This window comes from Hypanus sabinus, chromosome 19, assembly GCF_030144855.1.
Source record: "Hypanus sabinus isolate sHypSab1 chromosome 19, sHypSab1.hap1, whole genome shotgun sequence".
NCBI lineage: Eukaryota > Metazoa > Chordata > Chondrichthyes > Myliobatiformes > Dasyatidae > Hypanus > Hypanus sabinus.
Window position 1 is genome coordinate 65,804,099 of NC_082724.1, and position 12,079 is coordinate 65,816,177.

The 12,079-nt window shown below is 38.4% G+C and overlaps 1 protein-coding gene across 2 annotated transcripts in view; it reads right to left on the reverse strand.

Moving 5' to 3' along the window:
- The window catches only part of LOC132378000 (twinfilin-2), a 172,763-nt gene that overhangs the window by 74,316 nt on the left and 86,368 nt on the right, over window positions 1-12,079 (reverse strand). For both annotated transcript variants that reach the window (XM_059944577.1, XM_059944579.1), the window contains exon 3: window positions 2,209-2,387. In XM_059944577.1, coding sequence (XP_059800560.1) covers window positions 2,209-2,387 — 179 coding nt within the window. The remainder of the gene's footprint in view (window positions 1-2,208; window positions 2,388-12,079) is intronic.

Genomic DNA, 12,079 nt, shown 5'->3' on the forward strand with positions numbered 1-12,079 from the left:
TTCCATTGAGAGTAGGGGAGATTCAAACAAGAGGACATGAGGAGAGTTGGGGGGCAAAAGTTTAGGGGTAACAAGAGGGGGATTTCTTTACTCAGAGAGTCGTAGCTGTGTGGAACGAGCTTCCAGTAGAAGTGGTAGAGGCAGGTTCGGTATTGTCATTTAAAGTAAAATTGGATAGGTATATGGACAGGAAAGGAATGGAGGGTTATGAGCTGAGTGCAGGTTGGTGGGACTAGGTGAGAGTAAGTGTTCGGCACGGACTAGAAGGGCCGAGATGACTTGTTTCCATGCTGTAATTGTTATATGGTTATAATTCATCACTAAAGTATGGGACAAATAACGTGAATCACTAAAATAGCGCTGTAGTTCATTCTGGGCAATAAGCAATTGCTCGCCTTTGTTCCTACTAGTCCTGTTCATTCTGGACACACAGCATGGGACACTTAATACATCCTTTGATTGAAAGTTGATAGTTTGCCTGTTAAGAAGATGGTACTTGTGGTCGCTGTGATGATCTAAGCATAGCTACCATCAGGTCCAGTTCTATTGGACACCTAATGTATAGTACAGATACATCTTTGAATTCTCAGAAGCTTGATAACCAATAATGTGTGTTTTAAGTGGAACAAGTATACTTTAGTTGAAAGCTTGGGGCTGGACCATTTCAAACAGAGGAATACAAAATAAATATTTTTAACCGAAGAACATACATGTATGAGTATCCATTTACAATAAATATAAAATGCTTCCATTGGTCAAAAATATTTCTGAAGAGACACCTTAGCTGCATTAAAACTGGTTTTGATTTCTGTTGGAAATGAAAATTTGAGCTGTTATGAAATCCAACCTTGCTTGATATACAGTTGATTCTGGTTAATTGGGCCATCGGTTAATCGGGGCACCCGCTTATTTGGAACAACTCTTAAGAAAAAAAAAACAAATCAAGAAAATAGCCAGGATTCCCTTCATTTGTTTGAAACACTATGCTGCTTAATTGGGGCAGAATACTGTTGCTGAACAGTTTCTAAATAGTGCCAGTCGCATGCACTTGAGTGGCTGTTAAGATACTACACCATGCTTAGAACAAACAGTTTTAAAATAGTACCAGTTACGTGTGTTTGCGTTCAAAGCACAGTGGTTTTTGACACTGGTAGTTGGTGTGAAATAAGCAGTAAGACAATTCAGAACTGTTTTGCTCACTGCGATTTCAAGCATTCAAGCTTGTAGATACCAGAAATGGCTAGGAGTGAAAATGGAACAATTTCACTACTTTAACAAGTTCAGAACTATGAAGAATTTGAAGGTTTCAACAATCATCTGAAATACTACAGCGTAATTGAAGACTTGAAGGATGTAATCGTCAAAAGGATTGTATGAAGGCAGTTAATTATCTACACTAGGCAACTGCACTGCTCTAATCATTTAGTCAATCAAAAGAACACACGTGTGCACAATCGATGAATCCCTCCATTAATAACTTTTAGAATCTAATACAGTTTTATTGTACAGTATAAAAGCAGAAAGGGCCCTTCTGGCCCTTTGAGCTGCACCACCAGCAACCCTGATTTAACCCTAGCCTTATCACGGGACAATTTATAATGACCGATTAACCTATTAAGTGGTATGTCTTTGGACTATGGGAGAAATAGAAGCACCCAGAGGAAACACACGCATTCTATGGGAAGGATGAATGAACTCCTTAAAGAGGATGCTGGGATTGAACTCTGAACTCCAATGTCCTGAGTTGTAATAGTGTTGTGCTATGCTACTGTGGCACCCCATCAGCTGTGTTCTAACTTGCTCTGTATCTCATTTAAATATATGTTACTCAGTTAAGCAGTAGTCCATCTTCAAAATGTACTGGTCCCTCTGTGTCTCAATTAACCAGAATCCTCTGTATGCTTCATTTACATGATCAAGTTCAGAAAGTTGAAATAGGAGAAAATGACATTAGATATTAATATATTCTCGGAAAAGCTCATACTCTAGAACAGTAAATGGTTCTGCTCAGAAATTACGGAATCCAGCCTCTACACAAGCTGCTTCAGACCAATTCAAGTGCAAATGTTTATGACACAGCTTTTATTTTTAAAACAAATAAAAAGATAAAGCTTGAAATGAAGCTTTAAGTTTTCTTCTATTGCCTGAACATCCTCTTAATACTTCCAAGATTGCTAGTATTGGAAACAAAAAGCATGTAGAACTTACTGGGGAATAGTCAGGTGACCAGGAAATAAAGAGCCATTCATAACCCTGTGCATTCTGGCTGTCAAGACGATAAAGAATGTAGCACGGCTGCAAGTCCTCCAACAAGGGAAGAATAAAATTGTCGTAGTCTCTGTCCCATGTCTGTGACGGCTCTTTGTACATCCCCAATACTAACTGTTCTGGAAAAGAATTAAAATACATTGAAATGTGCATTTTACAAGGTGATTTCTTGCTCATTTTGTCAAGTATAAAAGGCAAGGCATAGGTTTTCCATTTTATTAAAAATACACATTTACTGGTCAAAATGTTCTATTAACATTCATATAATCAATGTTGTACCATGATCTTAACTGACCACTTAGAGTGGTTACAAAAACAATGTTAAAATTTACATGAATCACATGCTATTTCATGGCTGCAAAATCAGGTTAGCAGAAAGGAAAGAGTCAGTAGAGTCAGTAATGAAAATTAACCACAATCTCTAATTCTGTAGCTGCTCTAGTGTGCTTCTTGGTGAGCAGATAAGGACTAGCAATTTACTCTTGACACTAAAAGCCACAAAATGGTCCTGGCCTTGTCAGATATTGACTCCAAGTTATTGACATGAAAACCATCTAATTTCTTGGTATATAGCTGCTACAAACATTACAAAAGATGATGCTAATTGTCTTTTGCTTTAGCTTGTGTTGAAGAAATTATAAACTTATGTTCAATTAGTAGCAAGATATAATACAAAATACCCTTAAGAAACTATATTTGTCAACTCAGTAAAACTATAGTAAACTCACCTATTAAAAACATTCAAAATTTATATTTTATTTTTCTGTCATAGCTATTTCACCTGACATTTAGATGTGCTTACGCAGTACCACCAATATAGTGTATGCTTTGTAGTTTGAAGGCTAGATTAAGCATGAAAGTATTGTGTCTTTGTACTTGAATAAAGGGGCCAATTTCTTAAAATAGTTGCAAAGTAAAAAGCAGACCTAATAAATTTTTAAAAAACAAAAGATTCTGTAGATCAAAGTCTTTTAACTGAGACAAAACCCTTATTTCTGTCTTTATACAGTTACATTATTTTGTTTACTGCAGAATAATTTTAAGTATCAGAAATAGATAAACTTCTTTAATGGAACTAGGATGGGGTTCTAGATAATACTTCTTAACAAAGGAAATATTTTCACACAGGAAATGATAGACAATTGTCCAAAATCACTGTTCTTGGGGACAGCTAATGGCTTGTTGTTATTTCAGAAGGACACCTGGTTCCTCAAGCCAGCACTACCATTCATTATAACTGATGTACATTGGCTTTAACTCTTACGTGCCAGCTCCCCAAAGTCCTCAATTACAGGTTTTTTTTAAAAGAATCGGTCTATCTCAACCATAATGATAAGGAAGGTAAATGTGATGTTAGTATTCATTTCGAGATGAATATAAAATCTAAAATAGAATACTGGAATATAAAAGTAAGGTTGGAATGTTGAGGCTTTATAAAGCACTGAAGATGCCTCACTTGGAGCATTGTGAACAGCTTTGGGCCCCTTGTCAAAACAAGGAAAATGGATTAACTATGATGAAATAATGGAGCAGACCCGATGAGCCAAGTAGCCTACTTCTGCTCCTATATCTTATGGTCTTATAATATCACTAATGACCTGGCCTCCACAACACTCCAGGCTAGAGACTTCCAGAAATTCATCACCCTCAGCAAAAATAAATTTGTACACAGATAAATCTGAGCTATGTCAATGCAAATGACAATGTGTACTTACTCTGCACCCTTAAGGCATAAAATATCAAGGTGCTTCACAGGACATTTTCAGATAAAGTCTTAACATGCCTTTATGCGAACGTTTTGGGTAGAAAGGTAGGTTTTAAGACGTTACTTAAAGCCGGGATTCCCAACCTGGGGTCCATGGACCCCTTTACTCCATGGCATAAAAAAGGCTACAAACCCAACTTAGAGAGAAGAAAGTTGAAGAATGCAATTCCATTGCAGTTAATTGTCACTTGAAGTGAAGTAATGGGAATCTAGAAAGCACACGACTCCAAAAACATTGATCCACAGAGATTTTGGAGGGCTGTAGAATTGAAATTGCTAAATAGTCCAGTCTGTATTTTGTAACTACTCACAATGTGATAATAGCAAAAATCAGAATATTTGGTTTCTTATGGTTGAGAGCAACACACAACTCAATCCACACCAACAATATCAATAACTGAATTTTAAAAATTGAATAAGGTTCAATGCTGAATTTCTTCTCTAGAGAATTACACTTCATTTCTGAGTTCAGTGAAGATTGATAGGTACTTGATTTGTAAAGGCATCAAATGTTATGGAAAGAAGGTAGGAGAATGGGGTTAGAGGGATAATAAATCAGACACGATGTAATGGCAGAGCAGACTCAATGGGCCAAATGGCCTAATCCTGCACATATGTCTTATAGTAAGGTACTTGTATAGAAAAGGTATGAAGGATATAGGATAAAGTGACTACCTCGGATATACGTGGACAAGTTATGCTAAAGGGCTTGTTTTGTGTTACATAACTCTATATAACTCAACTTAAAAGCAAAATTTGATTACAGAAATTGATTTCCTAATCTTTGGCATTTTTCACAGAGTCAAGAGGTATTCAGTATGAAAACAGGACCATATGAATAACAATGCTCTACCACAACTCTGTCACCTTCCATCAAGCTAATTTTGTATCCAAGTGGCTAGCTCACTCTGGATCTCATGTGATCTAACTTTCTGAACGAGCCTTGCCTGCAGGACCTTATCAAAGGCCCGCTTGGTATGCTTTGGAGTCTGCATCAAATTATTTTTTTTAAAAACAAGCAATGTGCAATTTATATTACCTTGACCAAACCTCCAAGTTTTTTAAAAAAAAAGTTAGTGATTCAAAAGTGCAGTGTAGAAAGCAGGTGCATAAGCGCACTTGCTAACAGTAACCAGAATAAAGTCATGAGTACTGGACCAGAATTTCAATACAATTCCCAGAATTTAACCTTTCCTAATTACCATTTCATTTATTTATCCATGTTATTATGGACCAGTATGGGAGACATTCTTCTGAATTCACTTTAAATTGCATAGTTCAGACATTATTTGCAAATTGAAAAGATAGAGTTCAGAATTAATGCAATTCAAAATTGCATTAATTCTCTCTGGAGGTTGAAACATTGTGTTAATTAAGGTGAAGAATCTCTGTGTGGGATAATTGCACAATTTTCCATTTTTCATTTACAGCAATTCACACTGGAAAAAAATCATATTGTTAAAGTGCAGAATGGTTTTCTTTTGCAATTTGTACTGTACAATCTAGAGAAATCGCACTGTAATAGCGTCATGGTAACCACTACCCTACAATCCTGCCGACTAATTCTCTGGACTTTATTGTCGGAAATGGCTCAACATTTTTAAAATTGTTTTTGATTGGTTATAAATTATAATGATATATTAATCTAAATGTAATCCCCAGTGTTCTGATGTCTTGATGGATGGCATCCACCCAAAATGTTAACAGTTCCTTTTATCCTATAGATATTGCTCAACCCACTCAGGTCCTCCAGCAGACTATTGCTATACTGTAAATTCTATTACAGACTTTGAACTACCATTCAAATGAGTCATGGCATCTTTCACGTTAGTCTGGTGTCAAGGTAAGGTAAAGAGAAATTATGGCATTGCACTTGCACATTTTATAGTAATTTGAACCAACCACCTTGACACACAGATGGAACAGTTTATTCCTTTAACAAACCTTGTTTTGTGATTTTGCATGTTATGAGTATTAATGTGCTTACATACTATCATTTTAAATTAGAATAAATAGACATGTATGCATGTGTATGTTTAGAAGACAGATGTGCATCATTACTATTTCTAAGTAACTACAGTATATAAATTAATATGCAATTCAACAAGGCCAGAAACATGAGAAAGTTCATGCATACAGGAACATTAACACACCATTAACATTTTGTAAAACTTTACTTGAAGAAATTATATTGTAAAATTAACAGAATACATCATACAAATGACAGAGATAAAACAGTTGAAATGATTTCTTTTTATTGTTGATCTAAAGAGGAAAAGCTAAATCTGATTAAATTTGAGTAAGTGTGAAAGTGTTTTCCTAGAACTCATTTTCCAAAAGCAGGACATGTGTGTGTACATGTACATGGCAAAAAGTCAGGGAGCGAAAGAGGAAGTGACTTACATCCCTTTTTATAATTAAATGCCTCTTTCATATATTCATAGTTAACTTATTAGTACAAAAAAAAAATTTCATCTGGGTAGTTCATGGGAAGAAAATTGACCATATGGAAAAGAAATGCTTGCTCTAAATTTATGTCTTTGGAAGAGGAATTTTATGAGCAAACTTCATTCCCTGTTGTTTTAAAGTTTATTTATATGGCAAACCAGCTTGAAATGATGGAACAAAGTGCATTCTAATTCCTTGCATTTCTGATGCACCAGGAACAATTATACATATTGGGCCAGATCCTGCTGCAGACTGTGCTTACCATGAAGGGGAAGGCAAGTGAACATCCACCAGACCATGCATGTTGGGGGATATCGGTAGTGGAGAGACTAAGCAGCTTTAAATTCCTGGACATTAATCTGTACTGGGGCCTGCTCAGAGGTGCAATCGAAAAGGTGGCGCCCCGGCATCAGTATGTTCTGAAAAGGTCAAGGAGGTGCAGCATGTCACCAAACACTATCAAGCTTCTGTAGATGCACTGTTCAAAGTCTCCTAACTGGCTGCATCATTGTCTGGTACAGCAATTTGAATGTGCAGATATTTAAGCTGCAGAGTAATGCACTCAGCCAATACATACCAGGGATATCCCTCCTGACCACTTGTAGTATTTACTTAGATGTTTCCATAGAATCATAGAACACTACAGCACAGAAAACAAGCCATTTGACCCTTCTAGTCTGTGCCGAAATTTTATTCCGCTAGTCCCATTCACCTGCACCCAGTCCATAACCATCCAGAACTCTCCCATCCATATATCTATCCAATTTATTCTTAAAACTTAAGAGTGAGCCTGTATCTACCCCGTCAGATGGCAGCTTGTTCCATACTTCCACCACTCTCTGAGTGAAGAAGTTTCTCCCTAAACCTTTCCCCTTTCACCCTAAAGCCATGTCCTCTCGTACTTATCTCTCCTAATATAAGTGGAAAGAACCTACTTGCATTTACTCTGTCTATACTCCTCATAATTGTGTAAACCTCTATCAAATCCCCCCTCATTCTTTTACGCTCCAAGGAATAAGGTCCTCACCTGCTCAATCTTACCCTGTAACTCAATTCCTGAAGACCTGACAACATCCCAGTAAATCTTGTCTGCACTCTTTCAATCTTACTGATATCCTTCCTATAATTAGGTGACCAGAACTGCGCACAATACTCCAAATTTGGCCTCACCAATGTCTTATACAACCTCACCATAACATCCCAACTCCGATACTCAATACTTTGATTTATGAATGCCAGGATGCCAAAAGCTTTCTTTACAACCCTGTCTACCTGTGAAGCCTCTTTCAGGGAATTATATATCTGAACTCCCAGATCCCTTTGCTCCTCCGCGCTCCTCAGTGCCCTACCATTTATTGTGTATGTCCTACCTTCATTTGTCCTTCCAAATGCAACACCTCACACTTGCCTGCATTAAATTCCATCTGCCATTTTCTGATTTCCAACCTTTTTCAAGCCATGGACCTCCTACCATTAACCAAGGGGTCTATGGACCTGATGTTGGGAACCCCTGATCTACATGGCCTCAAGGCCATAGCATCTATCATCAAAGTCCCCACTATCTGTGCACCATTGGGTAGTAGTTAGAGAAGCTTGCAAACTGCCAGGTTCAAGAGCTTCAAACATTTGGTTCTTAAACCAACCTGTGCAATTCTAATCGTTACCTCAGTACAGAAACACTATGATCACTTTGCAATACAATGAACTTTTGTTCTAATTATGCTTTCTTGTATAACTTATGTTTTTCTTATGATGCTACGTGTCTGTGATACTACTGCAATAAGATTTTCACTGTATTTGTATATATAGTACCTGCACTTGCTTTTATTCTAAGATATTTATTCCTGGCAGGGAGGTTTGCTAAGGCTACTGGGGAGAGTTTAAACTAGAATCATTAGGGTGTGCGAACTGAACTGAAGAGATGGAAGAAGGGGCAGCTGGCTCACAAATAGAGAAAGCTTGGAGACAGTGTGAAAGGGAGGTTAGGCAGGTGATAAGGGATACGCTCAGACAGATGGTTTGAAATGTGTCAATTTAAATGGAAGACGCTTCATGAACAAAGCTGGTGAGCTCAGAGCGTGGATCAGTACTTGGAGCTAGTGATCACAATTCTATCCCCTTTACCATAGCATTGGAGAGGGATAGGAATAGACAAGTTAGGAAAATGCTTAATTGGAGTAAGGGAAAAATATGAAGCTATCAAGCAGGGACTTGGAAGCATAAATCGGGAACAGATGTTCTCAGAAAAATGTATGGCAGAAATGTGGCAAATGCTTAGGGGATATTGTGTGGCGTTCTGCACAGGTATGTTCCAATGAGACAGGGAAAGGATGGTAGGGTACAGGCGTACAAAAACTTGAAAATCTAGTCAAGGAGAAAAGTTTACGAGAGGTTCAAAGAACTAGGTAATGATAGAGATCTAGAAGATCACAAGGCTAGCGGGAAGGAGCTTAAGAATGAAATTAGGAGAGACAGAAGTGGCCAAGAGAAGGCCTTGGCGAGCAGGATTAAAAAAAATCCCAAGGCATTCTGCAAGTATGTGAAGAGCAAGAGGATAAGACCAATAAGAGGATAAGAGAATAGGACCAATCAAATATGACAGTGGAAAAGTGTGTATGGAACCTGAGGATATAGCAGAGGTAATTAATGAATATTTTGCTTCAGTATTCATTATGGAAAAGGATGTTAGCGACTGTAAGGATGACTTACAGTGGTTTGAAAAGATTGAGCATATAGACATTAAGAAAGAGGGTATGTTAGAGCTTTTGGAAAGCATCAAGTTGGATCTCCAGGACCAGATGAGATCTATCCCAGGCTATTGTGGAAGGTGAGGGAGGAGATTGCTGAATCGCTGGCAATGACCTTTGCATCATCAATGGGGACGGGAGAGGTTCCAGAGGTTTGGAGGGTTGCAGATGTTGTTCCCTTATTCAAGAAATGGAGTAATGATAGCCCAGGAGATTACAGACCAGTAAGTCTTACTTCAGTGGTTGGTAAATTGATGGAAAAGATCCTGAGAGGCAGAATTTATGAAAATTTGGAGAAGCATAATATGATTAGGAATAGTCAGCATGGCTTCTGCAAGTGAGGTAGTGCCTTACGAGCCTGATTGAATTTTTTGAGGATGCGACTAAATGTGTTGATGAAGGTAGAGCTGTAGACGTAGTGTATAGTCGGCCCTCCTTATCCGCGGATTCTGCATGCGTGAATTCAACCAACCGCGGATCGCGAAAACCTGGAAGTGCTCTTCCAGCACTTGTTGTTCGAGCATGTACAGACTTTTTTTCTTGTCATTATTCCCTAAACAATGCAGTATAACAACCATTTACATTGTATTAGTTATTATAAGTAATTTAGAAATGATTTAAAGTATATGGGAGGATATGCGTGGATTATCGTGCATTGGGATAAAAAAAATCGGAAGTTCTTTTACTAAGTGGGAACAGGTACATCCAGTATTATTTAGCGTCAGTTAGTCAAATGTTTGCCTTAGTATATAGTATATATTTTACCTTTCTGTGCATATAAAACACTTAAGGACGTATGTTTCAGCACCGGGCTTGGGAATGGAAGTTCTCAGGACTCGGGACAGACCGCTCCCGAGTGCACTCCCCACTGTGTTGGGTTGATGTGGAGGATCAAAAACCCAATAATTAAACCACTGCGTTGCTTAGTAATAATTGTTGTTGTTCTTAGATTCTTAGGGATAGGATTTATGAGCATTTGGAAAACCTTAGCTAATTAGGGAGAGCCATCATGATTTTGTGTGGGCAAGTCATGTCTTACTAACATGATTGAGTTTTTTGACAAGTTGGTGGGGGTGATTGATGAAGTTAGAGCTTTAGGTGTTGTCTACATAGACTTTACTGAGGTGTTTAACAAGGTCTCTCATGGGAGGCTAATCTAGAAGATAAAGATGCATGGGATCCGCGGTAAATTGCAATTTGGATTCAAAAGACATAGGAGCAGAATTAGGCCATCTGGCCCATCGAGTCTGTTCCACCATTTAATCACGACTGATCCTTTTTATTCTCCTCAACCCCAGTTCCCAGCTGTCTCCCCATAACCTTTGATGCCCTGTCCAATCAAGAAACTATCAATCTCTGCCTTAAATACAATCAACAACCTGGCCTCCTCAGCTGCATGTGGCAACAAATTCCTCAAATTCATCACCCTTTGGCTAAACAAATTTCTCCACATCTCTATTTTGAAAGGGTGCCCCTCTATCCTGTGGCAGTACCCTCTTGTCCTAGACTCTCCCAAAATGGGAAACATTCTTTCCACATCTACTCTGTCTAGGCCAGGGGTCAGCAACCTTTACCACTGAAAGAGCCACTTGGACCCGTTTCCCTCAGAAAAGAAAACACTGGGAGCCGCAAAACCCGTTTGACATTTAAAATGAAATAACACTGCATACAACGTTTTGTTTTGCCTTTATGCTATGTATAAACAAACTATAATGTGTTGCATTTATGAAATTGATGAACTCCTGCAGAGAAAACAAAATTACATTTCTGCATGCAACAAAAACATTTTGAACTCCGAAAAAAAGACGTTGGGTTGAAGGTTACTTTTAAGTAAAATACTCAACGTCTATTTGAGTCCTTCTTGTATTTATGAAAAATGCCAAACTTAAATTTGCCGCCAGCAGCAAACCAAAAATAACGTCAGCCAGCTGTCAACCTGAAAAATAAAAGGACTATTTCACTGAACAATGAAAACATATGAATATACGTAAAATAATAGGCAATTAAAATATTTATCATACTTGGTCAGGTTGACTCACACCTGACAATGCAGTCGTATTCAGTAGGGATGGATCGATGCTTAGGGGACTGACCGGGAAGGATAATGTGTTTTTTTCCTCTCTGAACTCACAGAAGCATTTCCCAAACGATGTTTGCATTGCGATGATTGCAGAATGTAAATGCTCCGAATTTATCATGTCGTGACCTTGTTTGAACTCTCTCAAATTGGGGAAGTGAGACAATGTGCCTTTCTGTAAATCTCTGGCAAGCACTGTCAACTTGCGCTCGAATGCCAAAACATCCTCCAACATGTGCAGGGCTGTACGACCTTACCCCTGAAGAGCTGTGTTCAGGTGCGCTGTCATGTCTACCATGAAGTGTAGCTTTTCCAGCCACTCTGGCTGTTCCAGCTCAGGAAAGGTGAGCCCTTTGCTGCCCAGGAAAGTTTTCACTTCTTCCAGACACGCGACAAAGCGTTTCAGCACCTCCCCTCTGGACAGCCAGCGATAAAAACACGTTGTAGCGGTGTGCTACACGCAGTCAGTAAACTGCAGTCAAAGATAGCTTTATTCGAACTAAACAGCCTTGTTTTTAAGCCTCCCTCAACCCGCCCCCCATGGGCGCGGATGCTGCAAAAGACACGTACTCACAAACCCCCGTAGGCTATCTCCCTTAGCCTGAACGCTGCCTAATTGTGAGCCGGTTCGGATGTGTCAGGAAATGGTTCGCCACAACGTCTTATTTAGATTGTACAAGATCACCATAATCTTCAAATTTAGAATTACATTTCAAAAACTAACAAACTAACATAAAATACATTTTAATTAAATACTGACCAATTATTTCCCAA